The 26,707-nt window shown below is 39.7% G+C and overlaps 1 protein-coding gene and 1 long non-coding RNA gene across 5 annotated transcripts; one reads left to right on the top strand and one right to left on the bottom strand.

Annotated features, from left to right (window-relative positions):
• Nucleotides 1-2,300: 2,300 nt before the first annotated feature.
• ING3 (inhibitor of growth family member 3) lies at nt 2,301-19,243 on the bottom strand. 3 transcript variants are annotated; one of them, XM_048301083.1, is made up of 12 exons: nt 19,074-19,243; nt 18,838-18,909; nt 14,670-14,770; nt 13,220-13,285; nt 11,001-11,097; nt 8,788-8,859; nt 8,397-8,516; nt 6,304-6,461; nt 5,800-5,990; nt 4,439-4,631; nt 3,877-3,915; nt 2,301-3,247 (listed from the first exon to the last, which is right to left on the bottom strand). In XM_048301083.1, the coding sequence occupies exons 1-12, from the start codon at nt 19,099-19,101 to the stop codon at nt 3,131-3,133; spliced, it is 1,254 nt and encodes a 417-aa protein (XP_048157040.1). In that variant the 5' UTR covers nt 19,102-19,243; the 3' UTR covers nt 2,301-3,130. The 3 variants fall into 3 exon arrangements, with proteins under 3 accessions (XP_048157040.1, XP_048157041.1, XP_048157042.1); XM_048301084.1 differs by lacking the exon at nt 19,074-19,243 and adding an exon at nt 14,952-15,174; XM_048301085.1 differs by lacking the exon at nt 19,074-19,243 and adding an exon at nt 14,952-15,058.
• On the top strand, nt 19,224-25,340 carry LOC125324769. 2 transcript variants are annotated; one of them, XR_007203127.1, is made up of 4 exons: nt 19,224-19,667; nt 21,835-21,939; nt 24,117-24,276; nt 24,442-25,340. It is a non-coding gene; the product is annotated as an uncharacterized LOC125324769 (long non-coding RNA). The 2 variants fall into 2 exon arrangements; XR_007203128.1 differs by having other exon boundaries at nt 19,224-20,120.
• The last annotated feature ends 1,367 nt before the right edge of the window (nt 25,341-26,707 follow it).

The raw sequence follows: 26,707 nt of genomic DNA, 5'->3' as shown, positions 1-26,707 counted from the left end.
TGTTGCCTAACCTAGTCTCTGGTAGCAAATAGCATTCAGTGAATGCCAGAGGATTTTAGGACTGTCAGAGGCAACCTGGAACACTTGCCTCATTACAAACTCTCTTGACTTCTAGTGATCAGTCTTCAGTGAGTTCCTGATCCAAGTATCTTAGCTATATGTCCCATTTTGTAATGTAAACATGCCACATGTGAAAAAATGTTGCTCATTTTTTTCATTTTGGAGTGGCTACCTCCATACCACTACTTCTATCAAAAACACACACCTTTTCCACATCACTACTGAATTTACAGATCCCTATTAACATCCTCATGGAGCTGCCTCTTTCCCACCCAGAAGAGTCCCAGACAATTCATCTGCTTCTCAGCTGTGTTGTCATTATACAGCTTTGACCCTTCAATTTGAGCCTTTTCTGCTTTGCTGCCTTTTCTTAAGAGCAGACCAGATTTTTACACTACGTTGAACTAACTGCACCATCAATTTACACAGTGTAAAACTGTTTTCTGTTTTATTCTTTGTCTCCTACTGAGTCATTCTCAGCACTTACGTGACCTGCTGCTGAACAGTGAGCTGAGGTTTCCATAAAATTACTAGGTAACTTCAAAATCACTTTCCTATATAGCAATAGCTACTTCAGAGGACTCAGCTGCAGGTAAGGTGAGATCTAGGTATTATTTTATATATTATTTTATATTTATATTAGTTTAGCAAAATGTTGAAATACATTTTCCACTTTATCAGTCAGTCAGTGTCATGAGATTGGTCTGATGCTTTTAGTGCTTTCTGTTTTTATTATTTTTGAGAAAAAACCATACACACAAACACTATGCTACTATTTAGGTTTCTTTAACTGATCCCTTACGTACCTCTTGAGCTGCTCTTCTTTAGCAGCATGCGTTGGGGATACTGCCAATTTATTCCTTTACTCTTTATTACCCTATTTTGCAAATAGCAGTGTGGATGTCCCAGTTAAGGGATGCCCACTCTTCAACCAGTGCCTCACTGTTTTTTAAAGAAGCTCTAATGAGAGACTTTGCACCTGTACTTGTCTACTCAGGGAAGTGTCCAGCAACTCTACTGACCATGAGGCACGAACTCTCTCCATACATAACCACTCACACTGCTTGGGGCTAATCACGTCCTGACCTGTAAGCTTCTCTTGCAGGCTTCCTATTTAGAAAACAAAACAAGAGTATGTACAGGTTTTATTGTTCTACATCTTTGACTTAGGTATTGCATTTTTTCCCACGTTTTCCCATATGTCCATTTCTGTTTTCTTGACACAAAATAATAATTTGCTAGTAAGGACAAGGGTAAGTTTTCTCCTCTTGTGAGTTCTCTAATTTCTCAATGAAAAAATAATTTATATTCTCCAATGAAACAGCGATCCAATGTTCACACTAAAAATTGAAATTTTAATTTGGATTTGTAGTCTTGGTACTATCTTAGGTATGTTTACCAGCAGTGTGAGAGATTTTGCTGTATACAGTCTTAATTCTCAAGAGACTTAGTTCATAGCTGTTGAGATAGACATTCAGTGTAAGGAGAGTTCAGATTACTGGTTGCTTATTTAATTTCAGTTTATAGCATGGCACCAGCTCCCCACAGAACAAACACTTTGTTATCTCCACTGTCTCAACAGCTTCACTTAAAACCAGATATTCTAGTCTTCAAGTGGGTTTTTTAGACTGAGATTTCCACAGAAATATATACACAGTGGGTTCAGTTCCAAGTTTCAAGGGAACCTTAGTTACTGCTCCTTGCTGTTTATTTTCACCAACTTCTATCCTATTCTTTTACCAAAGTCTATTTATCATCCATAATCACATTTTCCTTCTTACATATCTACTTTTCCTGAGTCCATGGACTTTAAAAGCCTGCTTTTTTCATTCTGAAAAAAACCCATGCTGTGACAGAAGCCTGGTTTCATTCTCTGCACATACTCTTACTACTAATGGACCTGTTTCTATTCCCTTGACGTTATTTGCATGGTCATGCAATGGAACACTGCTTCTCTCTCTCTCTTCTCCTCCTCTTCATGGGTCTGGAAAGCTACCACATGACAGTCACAGAGTCTTTCAGCCTAACCCAGGGCTGAAGCAAAATCTTTATTCCAAAGGGAAAGCATATTTTTTTAATGGTGGAAAGAAGAAGGAAGGAAAAAATAGGCATAAACCTCATGTTTCTGTTCAGTGCTGCTGCATTAAAGAGACACAGAAAAAAAAAAAAAAAAGGAAATTTGTTTGTGAAACCATTCCAGGGACAGACCTGTTTTGACAAATATACAGAAAACATTAATCTGAGGAGTTGAGATTCTTTTATTTTACACCTAATACAATTCAGATTTAAAGGATTACTTGCACAAAAAAATAAACACATTTGGTATAAAAATTTATCATCACTTTAACACCTTTTTTTCTTCTTATGGCCCCTGCCTTCTCTGGAGCAGAAACATATAAAGACTAATGGCACAAGTTTGTTTTATTCTACAGCATTTTTTTTGTTTTTACATACTCAAGTACCCTAAAGGATGACAGCCCGCTGTATACAAGAACCATTTTCTTCAGCCTGCTGAATTAAGTTTCATAAAGAACCAAAGCTATAAAGGCATTTTAAAAACCACTGTCTGTTTTTCCTTTCAGAAGCACTGACTTTTTGCACTATTAATATACATAGTGTTACATAACAGCTCTTGAGTACAGTACATGCAGCAGAATATACCTGTTGTATATAAAACATACATTTAAAATCTTGACTTATCAGAGTTTTTGGAAGATTGAGTAATTGTAGAATGCCCACTGCTTAGAGAAAATGGTTTGGTAGTACAAATGTCTGCATATGTTGGCCACTGGCACAATCCAAGGCTCACTGGGGTAGTATCTGTAGCACATCAAGGTGCGTAAATAATTTACCTACAATATTAAAACACAACTTAGCAAAACCAATAGTTCAAGATCTCATGACTGGGGGCTGGAACCAGACAATCTTTACGGTCCTTTCCAACCATACCATTCTATGATTGCTATGTTACCCTTCAGTGGTTACAAGGAAGTGTGGTGAGAGCTGCCCCTCTCCTCCCAAGTCCTTTATAAAACCTTTAGTATGCAATTTGTTTTCCAGATGAAGAAACTTATTTATGTCTACTGCCTCTTCTCTTCATTGCAGCTGTACACTGTGGACAGTACCATTTCCCTTTTGGTGCTTCTGTCAGTCCAACACATCCATAATGGAACCACTCAATAGGGCACTGTAAAAACAGAGTTAAAATAGAGGGTTTGGGACTTGGGCTTTTTTCAAAATGCCTATCACAAATACAATTCTATGAAAATGAAACATGAATGGAAAGCATAGATTCTGCGTTTCATACAAGTCATAGGACAAAACGAGGAGAGAGAGGGATCTGCAACATACACTCAGTACACTAAGGAAAATTATAAAAATTCTAGGAGTCATATATGGACTCAGAGCAAAGTAAGTATGTTATGCTTTGAAATACTTAGTTTGATGAAGTAATCTTATTACTCACTTCTGTTTAAATGTAGTATCTGAGTAAATATGTGACTACATTCAACTGTTCTTTTAAAACTTTTTATTTGAAAAGGACAACTGTTGTTAGTAGTGACATAGCTAAACATTCACAGAAATAAAGGATATTTTGAAGCAGGGCATTTTTGAACCTAGCAAAGGCTGAAGGTTTCGAAAAGAACCTGAGCTGTGTGGAGAGGTGAGGAGAAGTCTCCTGAAGGATGGTTCAAATCACATGCACTTTAATCTAAAACATTCTACTCAAAAACAAACTGTAAAATAAAAGTAAGTCCTGCAAGCAATAGTTATATGCACAAGCCTCTCACAAATCTTCTGAATTTTGTTACTTACATCTTGGTTATCACAGCCTACCATCTCACCATAGGACACCTAGTAAAATAAGGGAAAAAACCACCCTTATTAATATTCATATTACTAGTTAAAAGCAATCAACATTTTGAAAGGGCCAACATTCAAATTTCTTCCTTTGAGGAGTTTTTCCATTAATAGCAGTAACAACATTTTCATTTTACTTTTGTTACACAACCCAAACACCATCATGTTCGTAGTGGATTGATTTTCAAAAATTGTTTATGCAAAAGAAGATACATCTGCATATTTCAGATTGGATAAAAAACTAAATTCATTGTGAACCCCCTCAATTTTTAATTTAATTATTCCTGAAGTCTCCATTACCAGATTTAAAACTCTCCAAGGATATCATATCACTCAAAAATTGACTGTTTTTAGTTTCAACAGTTGAGTTCATTATTCACATCAACAGTAAGCAAATAAAAACAGATCAGAACTTCAAGAGTAAAAATAGTTTTTTAAAATTAGCATTCAGAGAAGGAAGTTCAGCTATATCAAAACAGCAACTGTAGTTGTATTTCAATTTGGAGGCCATCCTTACCTGATTACAAATACAGTAACGTGGCTCATTTGGATCATAGGTCCAATCAACCTGGCTATTAGAATCAGACTCTGGTATTACTGCTGTTTGCTGAGACAGTTCCTGTGCCAGTGCAGATGAAGAAGAACATGATGATAGAGAGGAAGAAGAAGATGATGATGAGGACTGCTGACTTGAGGATTTGTTGTTGTTTCTGAGGAAGAGAAAAAAAAAAAAGGAAAAAAATAGCATACATTATTTATTTCCTGCCAAGTGAAAGAATCACTGAACAAGTACTTCGTTTACTCTGAAATACTGCAGTATGTAAATCCCAAAGCTATCATTCACTATCACATTTCATTCAACCACTGCAAGCACTGGAATGCACCCACTGAATGCTCTTAGAAAAGGAAACAAGTCATACCAGCTAACAAGTGCAAGACATGCTGTTCCAATCAATGGAATGTAACAGCTCTAAACTGTCTAGTGGCTTTAACAAATGCTTTTCTTCACAAAATTTTCCATCAACAGCCTTGGTGTCAAGTCCTTATAAAAATTATCCTACCAATAAAACAGGAATTTACATATAAGTAATGTCATACATCATGGCCAACAGATAACTGTTTTGAAGATGACTGATTCTCTGTTAATCTCCACTCAAGCATCAGCAATCACTCCACAGGAATGGCGCTGGAATAAAAATTATCTGCTTTTGCTTACAGGTCAGACCTGGCACCCAAGATATTCATAGATGAAAAATGCTTCTAAAACAGCATTATTAACTGAGCTGTGAACACACACAAATTTGAATGAAGAAAAAACTCAAGTCAATTTAAAAGGATAGGCATTTTGAGACAAATTCTTTCAAGTACAAGTTCTGACTGCTGTCACTATGTGTTGTGACATTGTGTTGTTTAAAATGTTTTAAAACTTCATTTCAATCAGAAATAAAATTCATTCCCTGTTGTAGATGATCAGCCATTAGAAAATGTCATGTTTACTTGAAACTGGCATCAAACAGATCTCCAGTTTATTTCAAAATCATCTACTAACCAATGCACAATAATTCCCAACATTTACTGTTAGATCAAATCTCTCCAAAATACAGAAAAATAAGGGAAGAAACTTGACCGTATCTCAGATAAAAAAGGAAATCAAGACATTTACTTAAAAATGGAGTGAGTCTGCCTAAAGAAAAAGAAGTGGGAGGCCTAAAGAACACAGCCCTGAACAAAAAAGGGCCAAGGGGCAGTAACTACCTTCTCCTGTTCCCCCTCACAGATATTAAATACAATGTATTTCTAATATGGCCCATGACCTTTTAAAAGAAAGTTTAGCTGCCTTAAAAGTTGTAATTGCAGTCAACAAGTAAGAAAACCTACTTGCTTTTTCTGCCACTTCGTGAATCTGTGGTTGACGAACTTAACGTCTGAGTTAATGTAGATGCCAGAGCTGATGACGAATATCCAGCTGAATCTCTGGACAATGAAAATTCTCTTCCAAGCTGAAAATCATTGTTCTTAAATGCTTCATAGCTGGCTTTTAGACTGGATGTTCGTCTTCCCTCCTTCATCTGAAAGGAATACTGATATTGTATCAGATTACACAGTAAAGCTCCTACGTAAGAAATACCAGGCTGCTAACTGCTAATGATTTGCACAGGTTCACTCGTCACCTTGTTAATGAACTTACGTATAGAAAGCAGTTAAATGTGTGAGAATATCCTCCAGGAAAGGCCAGAAAACAAGCTGTCCCTTTAGGCAAGTTATAGAGGATAAAACTGTGGCATATAAATAAAATTCTAATATAGGAACTGTATAGCAGTCACTAGCCTTTCTTCGTAATCTTAAGTGGATGGCAGAATGACAAGAATATTTTGACATTACCTGTGCCGTGGCTTGCACTGCTTGAGCTGCTGCCATGGTAATTGCACCGGCCCCGGATCCTGAAGATAATGAGCCCAGGTTATATGATGCCAATGGTTGAGAAGAGTTTGTATTGTATGCATTGTTTGAAGAGGATGATGAATTACTGTTTCGACACCCTTGATGAATAGAACACATTTATGAAATTCAAAATGAAACTAAATTCCTTTGCATTTTAAGAAGAGTTATATGACAACCAGTGAAAGAGTAGGAACCCTGTTTATGCATCAGAGTAGTCTAATCATTTGGAAAAAAGGTTTTAAAAGTATTTAGATACAGCCAGTATTTGTTTATGGGGGAAAAAAAAAGAAGTTTGTTCCCTATCCTCATGTGCAAGGAGTCCTTTTAGAAAGACAGCTCTCACTATCATACTCAGCTATCGAAGAACAGATGCAGCTGCTATACCTATGCCTATATTGAAACAATGCTCACTACTATAACCATCAAGAAGAGGGTAAGAATTTGACTATGTACCTATACTGTTTCTGAAGTAGAACTTTCAACAATCTTAATTCTAAAAACTACAGATCAGTTTTAATGCAACACAATTTCCAGTGTCATCTGCAGAATGTCAGCTGCTCAAATATACTACATTTTATTTGCAGCCTCATGTGAAGTTTCTTCAAAAGAAAATTGAAATAGACGTGACTGAAACTACTTAAAACTGACAAACATTACTGAATTCCAAAACATAAGGTAGTTGACTTACTGTAACTCCCTAGTCTTTTATTTTCAGAAAAGAAACTATGGAACACCTTAATACTGAGAATAGGCAGAAAGGTTTAGGTTTTTTTAGTCCCTATTCAAAAAGACTTCTCTCCTCTTTTGACATAGATAACACATGAAAGAATTTTATTTTGAGACCAACTCTTAAAAAAAAAAAGGTGTGAAAATTCTTTTCCCTTACTTTGGAAATTGTTGTATACGTTTTTTTCCCAAAATAATACATTGACCTTTTATATTTCTACTACTGGGTGAATGAAACTGTACTGTTATCTTCTTCAAACTGTAAATAAAAAGAAACAGCCAACATACAGCTGTTAAATGACAACAAATCAGACCTGCTTCATGGACAACACAGATGAGTAACAATGCCTGCAATTTCTCATGTTTCAAGTGACTGAAAGTCCCAGGGGAAAGGGTATGAGCCTCTGACTGAGGACTGGCTGAATGGCAGATCCCAGGAGGTCATTATCCATGGCACAGGGTCTAGAAATTCCACAAAGGGAAGTGCAGTGCACCTGGGAGGAATAACCCCATGCACCAGCACAGGCTGTGGTCTGACCTGCTGAAAAGCCGCCCTGTGGAGAAGGACCTCAGGGCCCCGGTGGACAAAAAACTCTGTGAGCCAGCAGTGTGTCCTGGGGGCCAAGAAGGCCAGTGGTGTCCTGGGATGCATTAGGAGGAGCATTGCCAGCAGGTTGAGGGAGGTGATCCTGACCCTCTACTCAGCCCTAGCAAAGCTGCATCTGGAGTGCTGTGTCCAGTTCTGGGCTCCTCAAGACAGGAGAGACATAGAGCTCCTGGAGTGGGTCCAGTGGAGTGAAAAAAAGATGATTACGGTACTTGAGCATCTCACTTAGGAAAAGTTGAGGGAAGCTGAGCCTGCTCAGCCTCAAGAAGACTGTGAGGGGACCTCATCACTGTCTAAGACTATCTGAAGGGAGGGTGTCAAGGGGATGGAGTCGGGCTCTGCTCAGTGGTCTGAGCAATAGGACAAGAGACAATGAGCAGAACCTGATGCGCAGAAGTCCCACCTGAACATGAGGAAGAACTTCTTTACTGCGCAGGTGGCCACGCACAGAACAGGTTGCCCAGAGAAGCTGTGGAGTCTCCTGCACTGGAGATACTCAAGAACTGTATGGACACAATTCTGTCCCACGTGCTCTGCGATGACCCTGCTTGAGCAGGGAGGCTGCACCAGATGACCCACTGGGGTCCCTTCCAACCTTACCTATTCCATGATTTTGTGCTTTCAAAACACTAACTCAAATATAATTAAGTTTCTCTTCTTCTGATTAAAAAGCAATGAAATGAAAGACAATTAGGATTACCTGGTGTATTTTCTTTAGAAGCATCTGAAGTCAGGGTAGATAGAAGAGCTTCAGATTTAAACTTCTTTTCAGGAACATGATCTGTTGTACTATGGTGAGAAGATGGATTGTGTTTCCTTTCTAAATGAAACAAATGAAGGGAACTTAAATGTAAAACCTATTCAGCTTGAAAGTCAAACTATGCTAGCACTTTCAACTAATTCCCACCAGCAAAATCTATTTCATTCTTGAACTTCTTCTTAACAAACATTATTAGCATTTATTATGCCTTTTTTTCTTCCTGCAATGATGGAGGAAAAAAGTTCTGAACCTTTTTCTCCTGATACTAATCAACAAAAAAACCCAAAGGAAACATAAAAAGTGGGCATCTTCATAAGTTTCAAATACTTACTCTCTACTGGAGTGTGAGAATGGGAGTGATGGTTATTCACAGGCTGTGCTGGTGTATCCAGCTCCAGAGACCCTACGAGGGAGGTAAGAAGGACAGGAAAATTTCAGAGTTGGCACTGTTTTGACTTTTACATACTAAATGATTCTTTAAAATATTAACCAAATTACAGTGCAGTTATATTTATTTTATCGGAAGAATTTTTGCTCAAGTTGAAAGCCATTCTACAGTACAAACAGAAGCCAGTGAGATTAGCTTTCAAATAAAAAGTGGTGACTGCTACTCTTCGACTCTTGAAATCAAGCACTTAAAATCAAGGCAAATAAGAAGAACCAACAACACTGCCCTCAACATGCCACTTACTCAAATGAATTGCAGAATGGCTGCGCCAAAAGTACTGACAATCTACACCAATATGAACTGAAGACATGTAAACTGTATAAATAAGGCATCTTGTCCCACTGAGTCCACCTTGTCACATTCAGTCCAAACTCAAGAAATAGCAGTGTCTTTCAAGATGATTTAACATTCAAAAGAAAGGGCTGCAGATCATTATCCAGATTTTGTTAACATTCAAAATACACAGAGCAACAATACAAATAAAAACAAAACAAACAAAAAAACTCCACAAAACCAACAAAACAACGACAACAACAAACTCCACCCCCATCCCCCCCCAAAAAAAAGGAAAAAGTCGGATGGGCACAAATCCAAGTCTACATCTAATAACATTTATTGTAATATGAGACTAAATAATCACAGCATAAGAGAGACTGACTATGAATTTAGAACAATATACAGTATTTTGTGCATCAATCTCTAACAAAAAGATTTTGAAGTAGCTGCAATACCTACCAACTTACATTTACACAGAACACAAAACAAGAAAGCAATTCACATTCATTTTTCAAAATCTGTGGCTTCAACGTTTCTTTACCTCTTCCACTGCTTTCAAAAAGCACTGAAATGCAAGAGTATATGAGTAATACCTAAGTGTATTACAAAAGTTTAATTATTCTAGAGGAGGTTCAAAGCATAAGGAGCAATTTTGGCTGAGCGAACTTCTACCACATTATGAACTTGCCCAAAGGCTGCCCTCTGGCGGGACTTCAACCATATGTATTTACTCTGAAAGCTAAAAATTTTAGAGTCTTCTACCTTTAGCTTTATTTAAAAACAAAGAAAGAAAACCCTCAAACCAAACAAACCTTAAAGATGCAACATGCAGTCTAGTACTTCTGTATTTTGAGTTCTTGAAATCCTGTCTAGCAACTTCTCCAAACACACAGTTCAACAGAAGGTAGCATCACATCCAAAAATCAGCTGGGATTTAAGCTAAAAGAAACTATTCCTTTTCTGTAATTGCTAGTTAATTAATAGCACTTAATTTACAGTTTTCTTTTTTTTGTGCCTGTTACTTGTAATAGCAGTTGAAAATAAAATAGCCCCAAACTCCCAGCTTAAACAACACAGCCACAAAAAAGTTCCAAGAAAGGATACTTATTCTTAATATCCCCAAGTGACTTAAGTCACTTTTCACTATTTTTGGCTATGAGGACAGCCACTGCCTCACAGTAGTTAAATCAACTTAGAAATTTATCACAATCACATTTGAATTTGATGTCTAAATGCTGATGAGTGCAGAAAAGCCAGCTTCTTCTACACCAAGCTGGCAAAAAGCTGACACTTTACATTTTTATTCACATTCTAAATACCGGCAGGGTTGTATTTAACATGCAGGTTTCTTACCTAAAATGCTTTTTCTTCACTAGCCCATTACAGAACAACCCATTCTCACCCCTTTAAAAAAAGAAAACCACCAAGTACATGGAAAACAAAAATAATGAGCCTCCACAGTTTGGTGGCAATCAATTCAAGGAATAAATGTTACACCTGCAACTGGGTAGGTCGCAGGCTTAGGCCAAAGTACTTGGCTGAATACCTAAAATCACTAAAACCAGGTTTAAAGAATTATGTATCTTACTGTAGCAATCCACAAGGACAAGAGTTCTATGAAAAAATTACTCAGTTGTATTTTTGTATTTTGATTTCACTATTCTAAATTGAGGTTGAAACTAGAATTTGAGAATCACTGATGAAAAGTGGGTTAAAACACAGGTGAAAATACTGGCAGCCACTAACAAGTGTATGATACATTAATTTTGCAAATTGACAGAAGGTCTGTCAGTTTCTTAAAGAAAATCATGCATACTTACGTCTCTCTAATATTTCTGTAATTCCAGCATTATCTGCTTCAAGTTCCATTTTAAATTTAGCGAGTTCCTGGTCCAATTTTCTCAAATGACGGTCTACCTGTTTGTTAGATGAAGCAAAAATAAATAGCATCCAGTTCTGGAACATGAATATCTAAGTCCTTAATCTCGAGCTTGCTAAGTATTTCCCTTCCAGCAGTTTTGTGACACGCAGCACTAAGCACAATAACGCACAGAAGTGCATCCTCTTGGTCACCTCCACTTCCCTCACTCAGCAGAGACACTGCTGTTAACACCAAAACAGTGTAGGCTAAGCTCCAAGACACTTCTTTTCAGAAATAAAGATGAAGAAGACTTGGAAGTGCTCTGGTTATGCAAACAGAAAGGGGAAGAGAAAGAACAGTACATGACACGGACTTTAGTAGAGATTGGGCTGCTTTGGGGAAATTGCAAGTTCTGAACTGAAACTTGTGTGCAATTTGTGTGCCACTATCAACATCAGTAAACTTGGTGTGTATTGAATGTTAACTGAAAAGTGGAGACTCCTGTGTGTTTCAGCAAACTATGATGTGCTCTTGGGTACTAAAAATTAACAAAAAAAATTCTCAACTCGCTATCATGAAAAAAACCATGACGCTCCAAATGCTTTCTAGATCTGTATTCATATAGCAAAATTTACCTGTCTTTATCAAAACCTGGGAGATTTTTCCAGTTACTAGCTAAGCAAAAGAGAAGGGGCAAGTTCCAACTTCTAAACTAACTTTTGCCTAGTTGAAGTGAAACTAAATCAGTTGTCTTCTACATTTGAGTGTAGTCTGACTTGCAAGTTCTATTGTCTGAGAAAATGTAAAATAAATAAACTTTATACTTTAAATCATGTGCCACCCCTCTCTGGGTCTGGCCATCCATCCAGTTTTTTACCCAATGAATAGTGCACCTGTCCAAGGCATGAGCAGCCAGTTTCTCCAGGAGAGTGCTGTAGGAAACAGCGTCAAAGGCTTTACTAAAGTCCAGGTAGGCAACATCCACAGCCTCTTCCTCATTCACTACACAGGTCACTTCATCACTGAAGATCAGGTCAGTCAAGCAAGACCTGCCTTCCTAAACCCATGCTGCCTGGGCCTAATCACCTGGTTGTCCTGCTTGTGCTGTGTCATGACACTCAAGATGATCTGCTCCATGACCTTCCCCAGCACTGAAGTCAGGCTGACAGGCCCATACTTCCCTGGATGCTCTTTCTGATCCTTCTTGTACGTGGCCATTACATTTGCTAATTCCCAGTCATTTGGGATGTCTGGTAAGTGCCTGAAAGTGGCTTAGTGACCTCTTCCACCATCTCCCTCAGTGCTGTGGGGTGGATCCCATTAGGGCCCTAGACCTGTGTGTGTCTAAGCGGCACAGCAAGTTGCTGACCTTTTCCCTTGGATTACAGGGACTTCATTCTGCTCCCCATCCACTTCTTCCAGCTCAGCGGGCTGGGTACCCTGAGAACAACCAGTCTTGTTATTACAGATTGAGGCAATGAAGGCATTAAGTACCTCTGCCTTTTCTTCATCCTCCATCACTGTTTACCTCTGTATCCAATAAAGGATGGAGATTTTTCACAGCCCTTCTTTTACTGCTGATATATTTTTAAAAATATTGTTAGTCTTTTACAGCAGTAACCAGATTCAGTTCTGCTTGGACCCTGGCCCTTCTAATTACCTCCCTGCAATAACCTCACAAAATTCTTGTAGCCCTCTCAAGCTGCCTGCCCATTCTTCCAAAGGTGATATACACTTTTTTTTTCCTGAGTTGAAACCAAAGCTCTGTATTTAGCCAGGCTGGTCTTCTTCCCTGCTGGCTTCTCTTTTGGCACATGGGGATGGGCCTGCTCCTATACATTTAAGATTTTCTTCCTGAAGAATGTCCAGCCTTCCTGGACTCCTCAACACTGCATCCCAAGGGATTCTCTAAACCAATCTCCTAAACAAGCCAAAAACATGCATTAAAACCTCATGATTTCTAATACTATTGCTTTGTTTTATATTTAAGTGACACTTACTACCTAAAAAACCAAAATTCTTAAGTCAGTAAGATATTAAATTTTTTTTCACCAGCAAAACATCTGTATGTAGATGACATAAAAATACAAGTAGCACAGCTGCAGTGCTTATCAAAATGCTTAGAACTCCTTAGGGTATAAATTTAGGTAATTGACCACAAGTCTTGTGTCCACTTACCAGATCATATATTTGATTAGCCAGTTGCACTTTTTCATCTGCATCTTCCAAAGCCTTATAATAATCCTGTCATGAAGAGAATTTTTTTAAATTATGAATGTAACTGATCTAATTTCAGTAAGTTTAAGCTACTGTTATGAAGCACAAAATATTAGTCAAAAGGACAAATTTTAAGTCAGTTTTCAGAAAGGCTGTGAAATTTTACTGTAAACAACAATCATCTGAATTTTGAATGAGAGATACAATATATATATATCAATTTATTTTCTCTGTGTTAGAAAAAGCCAAACTACAAGATGGGGACACTTCTTCCTAGAGTGATATTTAGATTTCCGCAAGAAATGCTACACGAAATGAAACAATCTTGGATTTATTTTATATTACACAGCATCATGTTATGGGCTTAAAACAAGGTTATGTCCTTTACTTCAGGACCACCACAAATCCTACTGCTCTTCAAAACGATGCTGAAATACTCTGTGCCTTTCTGGCACGCTAGTTAAACAGAGATAATATTGTATATAATTTACATTGCTTTAAAGTAAGTTTCTCTAACTCATAAGTGTATTCTAAATAATTTGACTAAAGCAATCCAAAAGTCTCCTCTAGCCAATGAAAATTCACAGACAAAACTTTCTTTTAAAAACAAGTGTGTTTTCAAATGCTTTGACTTTAGATTCGAACAGATTTTACTGCCTTTCAATTCTCAATTTCCACTGAATAGTATCTATGTGAAAACTACTTCAAATTTTGGTTCAACTAAAGTCAAAAGCAAATTTTTCATTTACTCTAGTGAAGTCAGAGCTCTTATTTTTTTTTTCTTTTTTAAAAATTTAAAAATCTTTTTGCATTAATTAAAGAAGAAAATAACCCCTACCCAAATAAGTGGCTGAAGTAGCCAGTGTAGGAGACTACAAAGGAGTTTCTCCTGACAAAATGATGGACTACATTGCTATCAATACCACCACCACTGTTCAAGTGTTGAAGGATAACACAGAACACATTCATCTTCTTACTCTTCCCTCTCTCAAGCTACATGTACCACATGCGTAACGTGTAAAAGGACACAGGCAGAAGATCAAGAGAAATGCTGAATCTAAGCTTGAAATATATCCTCTAAAAGAAAGCAAATTAACTTGGGCAACTTCATGTCACACAAACAGAAACAAAAAAATCCGAGCTCAAAATTTAGTACTAGGTTTCCTCACCATTTCAGGATTACATTTTTTTAAATGCCAGAAGTGCTCAGTAAAACTTGAGAGAAATCCTTGATGAAAGAAACTTTTCACTCACTTTTCTCCTCCAAGGTAGTTCTATCCACCTTTTATGAAAGCCCAAGGGAAGGCACAGTTGTGAACACTTAAATCTCCCATCAATCATAAACTATTTTTTTCTAAGGTTGTCTTAGTTTGCAAAAGAAAAATCTGACCCTCTCCTGTGATATCCTTACTTTTTTGATTGATGTCATTTGTTCTTCTCTCCATTCAGGTTTGTTTTTCTTTGCATTCATAAAAAATTCATTTACCCTCTGCTCAAGCTGATCCATTGCATCTGTAGCATAGGAAAAGATTGAGACAAATGTTATCTTCTCATGTCCATAAACGTTAGGAAATAAGGGGAAGTTTTTTTCTCAAACAAAGTTGACAGGACTGAGGTGCAAACTATTAGAGAGGAAAAAAAAGAAAAAACCAAAACAACCAAGCGACAGTGGACAGCGGAGGGAAATATTTACCTTAATTTCCAAGAAGCAGAATTGCATTCTGGTAGGATTCTCATCAAGGTTCTTGTGCTCTCCAGCATGGGACAGGCAGGACTCCAAGTTCTAAAGGTTTTTTGTCCCTAAGAGCAGTGGTAGTGACTTAAAGCATGCCTCAAACTCCTCACCCAGGGCTCTAGACTGCTGACTTTGGAACATTCTAGCCAGTTACAAACTGAGCAGGAAACAAAATGTTCTCCTAAGAGAAACAGTCAAATACAAAACCAAATAATTGAAAAAAATTAGTGTCTCAAAAAGGTAGACCAACTGAAGAGTAAAGTCACTGCCTTTAAGTCCAGGCCCTCTCCGTTGTTTGCTAGGAAGGGCCAGGGCAAATTGAAAGCACTCACAAATTATTCCCTCCACCCCCACAGGAGAAAATGCACTGATGAAAAATTATTTGGACAGGATTCTCACTTTCATGAAGTTGAGAAATATCGTAAGGGGAAAAAAATAAAACCACCCATTTTCTAACATTAACTGTCTCTAGAAAGGAAAATGTCAACCACAAGTTATTTTTTTCATTGTTTACTGAGACAGGAACAGGGATTCCCTTCCCTTTCCCCTCCACCCTTCTCCCACTGAGTTTACTATTTCAACAGCTGGACACTAGTGCACTCAACAGCTTGCAGATTTCCAAAAACATGCAGCTGCTTCAGTCAAACTAGATTTGACAGCCTTTCTAGTGTCAGGATAGATGACAGTAGTGAGGTTTTTTTTCACAGCATTCTTAGTGACACTGCCCAGCTATCAGTTTTAAATTAAATGTGACAATGCACGAGTCACCTACAAACTTCAGGCTCTGGGTGCAAAACACCTAAGAAACTTTCCAGAAACCACCATTAAAATTGGATCACATCTTGCCAAAACAAAATGAAAATTAATTAATTAGTTCAAGAAGCTCATGAATCCCTAAGTATGATTTACTCTTAAAATCCAAGAGGCCAAGGGTCTTCTTAACTCTGTGAAAATTCACAGCTAGAACTGTTTACATAAATAACCAAAAATCATTCATTCTAAATGGTCAAAAACATTTATCAGTTGTCCTTATGCTGGGAACATTCAGCATCAAACCCAACAGGAACCTAACAACTGACTGGACAGAGCACCATTAATCCCAAGCCGTAACAGTTGTGACACAAGTTCACATCAACTTTATTTATTTATTTAGACCCAGACAAACAAAGTAGTTGAACAGTTTAGGAGTAGAACAGGCTAAAGGGAGAGAACCTGTAAATGAGCATTTTCCACTTGCACCATGTAGAGATTAAGAAGCCTGAGAGGCAAGCAAGAAGCACACACTTTGTATGGAGGCTTCTAAAATCTTTGCTCTTTGACCAGATGACTGTAATTCGGTCCATAGAGCCAACAGACAAAATGTTCTATCTCCTATCCTCAGAGCACAAACTCCTTAAGCGATTGTTACTCTAGAGGTTCCATAAACAAGAAATGACAAAAAGTATCTTTCCTCTTCACGTTTTATTAAGGACATGCTAACAGTCTGTGTGAAACTTCCTAGGGGAAAATATCCACAGAAATTTGGTCTCTCCTGAAAGGGCAGAAAAGGCAAAGGGGAGTACAGGTCAGAGCTATCAAATTATATGGAAAGTTCTCTCTCTGCTACACTCAAGTTCCTCCACTTTTTCTCATGATACTGTATTCTGAGATACTAATTTCTTAGATCAAATTTCCCCAAGAGAATTGCCAAAACTTCTATGAGAAGAGAGTCCTTTTTCCAGATTCTGACATTTTACCATGAAAACCTGGTAATCCATGATTTTAACTTAAACAGAGAAACACATTTTATGCTTCATCTGGAGCTCAGTTAAAGCTCAAAAGTCAAGTCCCAACTCAGATGATCTTTGCTTTTCCCATGGCAATCTTATCAGAATATATAAGATAGACCCAGTTTATTATTTCTTCCAACAACAAACAGCAGCACATGCCTCATTAGGAGTCAATGTGGTCCAAACAGGACAGAATACAAAGTCAACAATTTCACTAAAACAGAGCAGCAGAGATATCTCTGAATTAAAAATCATGTAGATTTCTGGGACAGCATCACTCATCAAAGTATTGTTTTCAAGTACTTCTGAGACACCAAACAACCTCCAGGTTCGCATGTAGCGTTCATCAGGCAGTTAGGCAAGTGATGCTGAAGAGGTGCTAGTCCAGAAGTTTCATAAATGTCTTTGGATACCCTGCCAATCATTGCACAAGAATTACGGAAGTACCAAGGTCTGAGAGAATTTTTCGCTACACCTAAGGTTAGTCCTAGTATACAATATTCAGTGTCATTTACTACTTCCAGTAATACAATGTGGAGTTGTTACTTGTCATTTTCAGTTAAAGCAGAGGAAATGACATTCCTGCTACCTTGGCATTGCTACCTGCCTCAGTTCTCGAACACACCTAAAAAAACCCCCTACTATCTTCTTTGCCTTCTTAGGGAACAGAAATGAAATTTGTGCACTTACTCCAAACTATCCAAGTCAGGCAGCTGCTCACTCCCTCTCATGGTGCTCCCTGGTGATAGCAACTTCAGAGGTGTTATCTCCCAGAAGGAGCCATGACTGTTCCCAGAACTTTAAGCGCTGAACCCAAGACAGCACTTAGGCCATAATATACAAAAAAATTCTATAGACGGTTCTACATGAGTCAATAAGGCCTGTTAAACAGACCTGCTAAGTCAAATAAAGTAAATATCCAAGGGAAAGCCAGAGACTGCACTTCGAAGTATTATAGGTTGAACTGTTTTCAAGAACTGTTCCCACTTAGTGTCGCATTTTGTATTCCTATACAGTATTCCCTTTTTATTTCAATCTCTGCTCTTTTTCTTATTCCCATTTACAATAGCCCAGCCCTTCCATATCGATGATTGCTCTCATCTTTTGTGCAGTACAGTTTCACTTTTGGATCACAGTTATGGATAACCATATTCATTGTGTGGTAAATGACTGCAACAGCTATCCAGGGTGTTACAGGACACCTAAGTCCCAGATGAGATTGCATTAGAAAAGATGAAATGACAGTGCATCCTGAAAACAGCCTAAGGCAGTCTATTACATCAGCATATAAGCAGAGATACAAAGTAATGTACAAACAAACCTGAAGCGTATTTACAAATATATTTTGTAGAACATAACATATATATTTACACAGGAGTAGACATTTATACAAAATGTAATTTGTATAAAACCTGAAGTATTTTTATAAAGGATATTTGGTTGCTTGTCAGCTAGGGCACAAGGGGCCCAGCAAATAGCACCTTCCCAAATTCTGTTATGAGGGAGCTGGCTGGAAAGTTTCAGGGAGAGCATGCCGCTGCCTACTGGAAGGAGTGGGACATAACTTATGTTCCAAACCACCATCACTGCTCTTAGGGATCAAAAATCTAAAGAGTTTGGGACGTGCCACCGAAAATGCCTTTGGGAGCAGCACAAGCCCATGAACGCAGCTCCGCCAAGACCCTTCTTGCGCCGAGGCCCTGCGGGCGGGGGCTGGGGCGGGGGCTGCTGCGACAACGCCAGGGGCGTGCGCCCCGCTCGTCGCCTCCGCAGCGCCTTCGCCCGCGGAAGACGACGAGACGCCCCCGGGCCCGAGCGGCGGTGCCGGAGAGCCGGGGCAGGGCTGCGGAGGGGGCGCGACCGCCCCACGGCAGCGCGGGGGAGCGGGCGGAGCTGCCGGCGCGGGCCGGAGCGGCGCCGCTTCCCCTCCTTCCTTCCGTCCCCGGTCGGCCTTCTCGCCCCTCCCGCCCTGCGGTGGGGGCGCGGCGGCGCGGCGGTGGGGCCGGTGCCCGCGGGGCGGAGCGGGGCGGGCGCAGAGGGGGCGGGCGGAGGCGGAGGGGGCGGGACTCACGTACTCTGCACCTGCAGGTCCATCTCGCGCATCTCGGTGAACCTGTCGCGCAGATCCATGGGAAGCTGCTCGATCACTGCGGGGACACGGGGGAGCGGGAGAGAGGGGGGAGGGAGGGAGCCAGTCAGTCACTCGCTGCCGTGGGGGAGGGGGGGCGCCGCCTCCTCGCCGCGGCTTCCCCCGGCTCCCCCGCACCGGCCGTGCCCGGCCGCCCGGCGCCCCCGCCGCGCACACACTCACTCTCCAGATAGTCCTCCAGGTACAGCATGGCGGCGGCCGGGCCCGCGCCCAGGGGCTGCTCGAGAGCGGGCGCTCGTCCCTTCCAATATGGCGCCGCCGCCAACAACACCAGCGCCTCGACTCAGCGAAAACAACATTGGCGGCGGACGGCGCTCGCCCCGGCCGCGCCGCGATTGGCTGCCCGTGCCGCTGACGCACACCGCGCTCTGCCGCACGGCCTCATGGGAAACGTAGTCTGCGCTGGGCGAGTCGGCGGGAGACTGCGCGTCCCGCCAGGCTTTGTCGTTCTGGCTGGTCCGCGGGCATTCCCGCGATCCTGGGGGCACTCCCGCCTTGCTCGGGCCGCGGGACTCTCCTCCGGGAGCAGCTTTCGGCCCCCTTCGGCTGCCGGCCCTCCGGAGCGTTCCCGGAGCGAGCGTAGCGCCGCAAGTCAGGAGAATGGAAAGGGGAAACTTGCAGCTTCTTGACCAAACTCGAGGCTTTTGTTTGTCCGTTGTTGTTTTAAATGCTCGCAGCCGGCAATAGTTCATTAAAAGCGTAAGAAATGGCAAAACTAACGAGATTGCTTCAGTGCGTGACCTCTCACGGCGCAAGGTAAAAAAGCTGCTCCGTTAAGCACAGGTCACAGGCACAGCCAGCCTTACGAGAGCAGAAACGTACGTGGACTTTAGAATTGCTGTTCAGAGTGCGAAACCAAAATTGGCTGACAACATTGATTGCCACCCAGTTACAGTATTCTTTGCAGTAATTCACTTCTACGTGTTTGGGGCTGAGGTTTTTCGCACAGTTTCATTCCCCCAAATAGTCTATTTCATCACTCTTCTATTGCTGTTACTTACTGCTTTAAGGCTGGAGTGATGCAATTATCCAGATGTGGTTTTTGCCTGGAGAAAGAAACTTCTGGGGCTTGCAGGATGTCAGGTGTAAGTACAGGCATAAGAATTGTGGTAGCACATCAGGTTTGATCTCCACCATGCTTTTTGTTTCCATGTCTTCATCTGTGCCAGATGTATCCAAGCAAAGAGGAAGTGTATGCTTCAGACAAGTGTGAGTAAGACTTGAATGCGATGTTTCTGAGTGTCAAGACCAATGGAAGGTGGTAGTCTGAAGTTCATGTATTGTGAGTAGTTAGTTAAAGATGACTGGATTTTGGGAAGTGAAGCATAAATTTTATATGTAGCCTTTATGGAGACCGACGGTAGTAATGTGTTGAATACACACGGTATAGCAAGCAAGTTGGGGGTTGGGTTAATTCCTGTGTTATTAAAGATGGGGGAGAATGAAAAGGGTATAACAATAAACTCTCAGTAACTTTTCAACTTTGTGAAAAAAGTGCTGCGCCAAAGTCGCTTTCCATACTCACTCCATCATTAGCCATGTAGTCTGCACTCCCAAACCAGAAATACCATACTCATAAATACAAATGAACAGAGTTTAGATGGCCATTAAACTCAGTTAGCCTTAGTTGAAATAATCTCTATACTATTGCTCATACTTTGATGCACAACTGACACCCTGGTGTAGGCATAACAGTATTTTTAAAGTTTTGTGTGAGAAATTGCTTGGCTCTATTTTGATGTGTAAAAGACAAGATTGACCCTTCATGGGAAGAGAAATGCCTGCACTTACTGAAGGGAAAGGGTTTGATGCGGGAAGAGAAATGCCTGCACTTACTGAAGGGAAAGGGTTTGATGCAGCAAGAGAAATGAACTCATGCAAAAACACAGCAAAGTAATGACATCCTATATATTCATTAGGAGAAAAGCTAGGTGAATTTAGGGAAAATCTGAATTGTTGGCATCACTTACTTTTATGCTTAGTTGTGGCTTTAATGATTTTTAAAGAAAAAAAATGTTGTAGGCATGCTTGGGAGCTCATTTCATGCAGCAGAAGTGTAAGAGAACATATTGTAAACAAAGACACCACTATTAGAACCACAACTGAAATACGGTCATACAGTAAGTCCTTACCATTTGCTTCATGACCAAAATCCCAGGACAGCACAGACATTGGGACATTGTGACTTCTCCTGTTCTCATCTTTGCAAGCTTGGGGATAGCCAGCAAAATTCTCAATGAGGGCTACTGCGCAAGGGTATTTTCTGTGTGTTGTGGTGCCCAGACCAAGGAGACCGAGGAACACAGCTCCTGGGGCTGTGTCTCTTGTCATTTCCATTAATAATGGCATGTGCCCTGTGTGTATTAGTGAAACAGGAAAATGAAACTCGGCTATGCCAACAGAATGACAAAGTGCTAGTGGGGCTAGCTGCTCTCTTCAAGGTGTAAGTTCCCCCTATTTATGTTTTCTGGTTTATTGTAACATGTAAGAGGCTCTTATAGAAATATAGACCTGATCAAAAAACTTCACTGTAGTGCTTTAGAGTAAGGGGTGGTAGGGGATTGTGAGGTAGAATACAAATGAAAATACAATTCACTTTGTTCGCTATCTATTGAAAAGAAAACTTGTTTATCTACCTGTAATCTTCTTTAGTATTTTTTAGACAAATGAAGAAGCTCATATTTTTCATTTCTGCCCATATTAATTCATGTTGTATAGTCAAATGAGTACCCACACCAACTTCAGTAGGATTGCTTGTGTAAGTGTTGCTTTTCATGACATACTAATGGCACTGAGTTTAAACTGACATTTAAGAAGTGATAAGCCTGAACAGACCATAAAAAAGAAACTGTTTTTACAATAGAAAACTTCCTGTTGTTTATAAATGCAAAGAATTAACTCTATTGATTAACTCAACTTTTAGAACAGCCTGATTAGAACAGCTCCTGATAAGGAAACACAGATTAATGACCGTTTATTGGAATGCAAATACAGTGAAAAAGAACAAAACACCAGCTGTGAACTCAAGGTAAAAAGAAATTCAATTTGTGAATTACAATCAGCATTGCTCAAAAAACCTCCTTTGCAACGACAGAGCTGCTTAGCACAGGAAGCGAAGGGAGGCCACAGGAGCTGCTGTTTTCTCCTGTTTATATAATGTTATTAATGTTGATGGCATTTCTCCAGGAAATGTTTCACATAAATCATGTTTCATCACTCTGATGGAGTGATGGCATAAAGGAATATTACGGATGCCCTATGATCTACCTAAAGCTAATTGCTTCCTTAGGTTTCATTAGTTTTCAACTGATAGGGAAAAAAGCTGATTAAAAACATGAATTTATGTTCTGATGTATGCTTCTCAGATGGGGGTTAAGATTTTCAAATCTCCCTCTCTTCTGCACTTACCCACTCCATATCTCTGTAACGTCCTTTTTCTATTATAATTTCTTCTATATCTTCCCATGTGTAGGGCTGTTTGACACATCTAACTCCATCATTTCCATCTTTGTGTTTCACCTGCTGTCTATCTGTTGATACCTCCCTTTCCTTCTTCCTTCCAAATCCGTTCTATCTTCTGAGCTGTGTGATTGCTGGGCTTTCTGTATCCATTTACGACTGTCACAGTTCTGTATTTACTTCAGTACTCTAATATTTAACTCTTGTCTAATCCAGTGTTTCTGGACTTACAGTCCATATGTTTGGCTTCTTCATTTTCGAGGACACATTTCTAATGATTTGATTTGAAAAAAAACAGGAAAGACCTACCTAGCCCATCCCTAGACTGATATTCCAGGTCTCAGCTACTGCTAGTAGGTTCCTGTGCTTTGGTTTCTCATATGGGAGCCTCCCTGCCTGTGGCACACAGAGGTTGCAGATGTACACCTGTGTGTTTCTGAGGGCTCTCACAGAAGAACTTCAAGACAGAGTGACAGCTAAGTAGCATCCACTAAGAGCCTACATAAAACTGCAAGCCTGGGGTAGCTCTTAGACTACTAGAAATGAGCAGTTTGCTTTTCTTTGGCACCTGCTCTTGCTGCACTACAGCAGTCCTGTGTGGCAGACCGGAATCCATTCACCACGGTGCACTGCTGCGAGCATGTGTTGTGGATCACAGCGTTCCCAGCAGTTCTGGCTGCCAGTGTCAGTATCAGGCCTGCTGGTCTCCTCACATGCTTCCAACTATTTTATTGTAATTCCTCCTCATATCCTGTTTGTTGCCTGCTATTTTTCTGCTGTTGCAGCTGTTTTTTCCATTCTTTCCAGTCCTCCCAGTTTCGCAGTCCAGCTGTCCCTCCCAGCTGCCATGGACTCCACCATCTCCCAGATTCCACCCTTTCTGCTGCTGCAGGGGCATCACCCACAGCCTCACTCTCCCTCTGCAGGAAATAACTATCATTCCTGCTATACTGCACACCATGGCTATTGGAGGACATTAGTTAAATAACTGAATTGTCTTGAGACTGAGCACCATGTAAGGGTTACAGCATGATCGTGTTTTTTCTGAGCAATCAACTTTATGTAATGGGAAACTCCATCCAAAGTTGGATCCTCGGAAAAAACTGTGTCAGAGTTTTAAGTACATAATGTTACCCTAGTCTCGTGCAGCACTGTGCAGGAACTTCACACTTCCTTGAAACAATCCTCAAAAGGGCAAATTTGGCCCAGGACTATTGTGTCTGCATGGTAATATCTCTTGAGAAATCAGTTTCCTTTTCTGCGTATTACAAACTCTCTTGGATTCTGAGATTCACATTCTTTTTTCTGGAAGCAAATCCATGACCCCAGATAATTAATTTGCTTTAACAGTCAACAGGAAAATGGAACTGCCATTTATCTTTCAGCTTGACTTTGTGTACAAACTCAGGCAATTATATTTCCATCTTTTAGTTAATTTTATGTGCTACAGACTCAGTTAAATCTGCTTGCAGATTTCAGTTATTTCCTGAAAATCTGCAGGATATGAGCAATTGCTGTTTATGTATTAATCACTGAAATGTTTTATCCTGACTTCCTAAGGAAATAAAGCTTACATGAGCAATCCATATGTTTGTGTGCATACTTTATCTGTTTTTTCACTCTGCCCTGTCTCTAAATAATTGACTAATTTCAACCTAACTGGAAAAAAAAAGTTGTTCTTCAGAGATTGTGTACTTATTAGATGCTTGCTGCTGCTAATAGTTTTGGATTTTCTCCCTTTCACAGAGGAGAAGGTTGAAATGTGAACCTTCCATGTATTAGATTCAAGAAAATCTACACTCAAAAGCAATGAGTACCCAAGCCATAAAAAAATCTTCTGCTGATGAACATAACTTACGCACAAAGAACGAACATAAAGCAGTTTTGCTGCTCACAGAACGTCCAGGTTTGTATGCTTGATTTTTTTGCTGTCCTGAATGCTGGATCACATGGCAGTAAGTTGGAAAGTAAGTATCTTAGTTATTATTTAAACACTTGCAGTAAAAGCTGAAGTTTCAAATGCCTTTAAGTATTTATCTGTGAAAGACATTTTTTGCCTTTTTCTTTTCAGATTTATACACGTATTTTGTCAATGAGGCCAGTACATTTTCATGCCTGGAATTGGCTCATAGCTACTAGTTTCCAACAAGAAATGCTATAAATGTCTGCTATGCCACCAGTAGCAGAGAATAATGTGGGATATGACACCATCTATGCCCTGTGCTGCTCAGAAGATGTGTCCTCTGAGAATTGAGGTCTATAGATGGAGCAGGTAAAAAAATAAAACAGCTGAAAACTTGGAGATGACAATGCAGTTGTATTACTCTCCACTTGAATTTGTGCTCTTGTAGCCTTCTTTGTCCCTGGAGCAAATTTACAGAAGTTGGAAGTGGCAGCAGGGGAAAGAAGTAACTGAGAAATTTGCCAAAGAATGACATTATGATTGACTGAAGGAGCACGGCTGACCCAGGAGAGGATACAGACTTTGAGGGCAGGCATGAATCTTCACTGCCTCTGTGCTTACGCTGTCAGATACGTGAGGATAACCCAGGAATCACCTCTTTCACGATCTCAAGAGCTGTGGAGAGATTGAGGCACCCAAGAAACTGGAGTTGAGACTCAGAGGAGTTGCAGGATAGAACAGTCATTGTGACAGAAAGCAAATACCGTAACTTCTTACCAGGGAGAGATGTACTGCAATCTAGCATAAGAATGAGTCTACCTCTTTGGTTTTGATAATGTAAGGCGAAACATGGGGGGGAAAAAAAAGGAGAACAACTGAGTTCCTTGAAATTTTATTACCGTATATAATCAAGGTAGTAATCACATTGTAGCTATGATACTCTCAAAGATACAGGCAAGTGCTCTTTCTGGGGAAGCTAACTTAGATGATAATTATTTCATTAAGATGTATACAATTGATGAAAATACAGACAACGTGGAGAGCACAGAAGTTCTCCAAGTGACTTACTGGCTTTTGTTGTGTGATTCTTTTTTAATTTTCACAAATATTTCACGTGATCTAAATGTACCTATTTTATATATCCTTGGTGAAATTTGCATTACAATTAGACGTATGTATTAACTTACAAATTAACTAATCCTATTCCTTACTGGCTTGCATCAGCATACTTTAAAGTTGTTATTGTTTATTATTTTTGTTCTGAAATGCAAATTCATGGTCCCACATGTGGTGAGCCCTGTCGTGTTAGTTCCCTCAGAAATAAATAATAAAATGTAGTGGCAGGCTAAGTTAATACCTAATTTGTTTTTCATCTCATGCGCTGGGGGAGTAACCTTACCATCTTTTTAGATGAGTTCTAAAGGTTTGCAATCAGCACGTACCGTAATGATGTAACAAATTGCCTCATTTTTGCATATATGCAAAAATCCCTAATGTAAGCATGCACAAAGTTACTTGAAAATGCACTGTGAAAGCAGAAAAGGCAGTAAGTGCCATTTCAGTGCACTTTAGAAGGATTGCTGTTGTTTCAAGTTTTCAGACGTCTCCACTATTCTGATGTATTTCTTTCCAAAAAAGAGATCTAAATCCTAAGCTTTCAATATTTTTTTAGTGCACACAGAGAGTTTGCCTGTTAGACATCTCACTTGTGTCAGTATTGTATTTCAACAAAATCTGAAGAGAATTACACAGTCACTTTGGACTTCACTGGCATAATAATAGTTGCAATGAACAGCCTACTTTCAGGGTAGCAAGTGACAGGAATGCCACAGCTTTTCTAAAATGAACAGAAGATCTTACTAACAAAAGAGTTAATTTTGGTGAAGAGGTTCTAATTGAGACATTTTTCACCTCTCATTTTCATGCATGTTGTTGCAGAACTGTCTGGTTTTTTATATTTGCATACATTATATCTATTAAATTTGTTTGTATCCCAGAAATTATAAGAAATGAGCGTTTTACCAGAAAAGAGAGCTACTTTGCAGGAGGCCGCAAGTTGATTTTACAGAAACTCTAAGCTAACGTGGCAGGGGAACATAGTTTTTAAAGGAAAAAACTCCCTATTGATAATTATCTGTCAATAATTTATAAGGAAAGTAATAAAGTCACTGCAATGTTTTATACCAATTCAATTTGAAAACAAAGAGTTAGTCTTTTTTCCTGTTAATAAAAACCCTGTATTCCACTTAGTTAGGACCTCAGATCTTCTTGGCTCTTCTATGTGTCTCGGCCCTTAAAGATTAATGCAAAACACTTGGGAATGCAGCTGACTGGGAACTCTTCAGTGAAACAGTTTTTTTAGCTGGAAAATACTCAGTATAGACTAACACGCTTGCAAGAACCTAAGTGCTCCAACAGGGCTTTTACTGAAATG

Source organism: Corvus hawaiiensis, chromosome 4, assembly GCF_020740725.1.
Source record: "Corvus hawaiiensis isolate bCorHaw1 chromosome 4, bCorHaw1.pri.cur, whole genome shotgun sequence".
NCBI lineage: Eukaryota > Metazoa > Chordata > Aves > Passeriformes > Corvidae > Corvus > Corvus hawaiiensis.
This window is presented reverse-complemented; position numbering and strand designations above follow the sequence as displayed.

What these genes read in the sequence shown, in the direction of transcription:
- ING3 (XM_048301083.1), bottom strand. Translation starts at nt 19,101, where the DNA reads ATGCTGTACCTGGAGGACTATCTGGAGA. An exon ending in AAATGACATCAATCAAAAAA is followed by an intron (nt 13,286 to 14,669) that starts GTAAGGATATCA and finishes TCTTCATGACAG; the next exon opens with GATTATTATAAGGCTTTGGA. An exon ending in GTTACTGTATTTGTAATCAG is followed by an intron (nt 3,916 to 4,438) that starts GTAAGGATGGCC and finishes TTATTTTACTAG; the next exon opens with GTGTCCTATGGTGAGATGGT.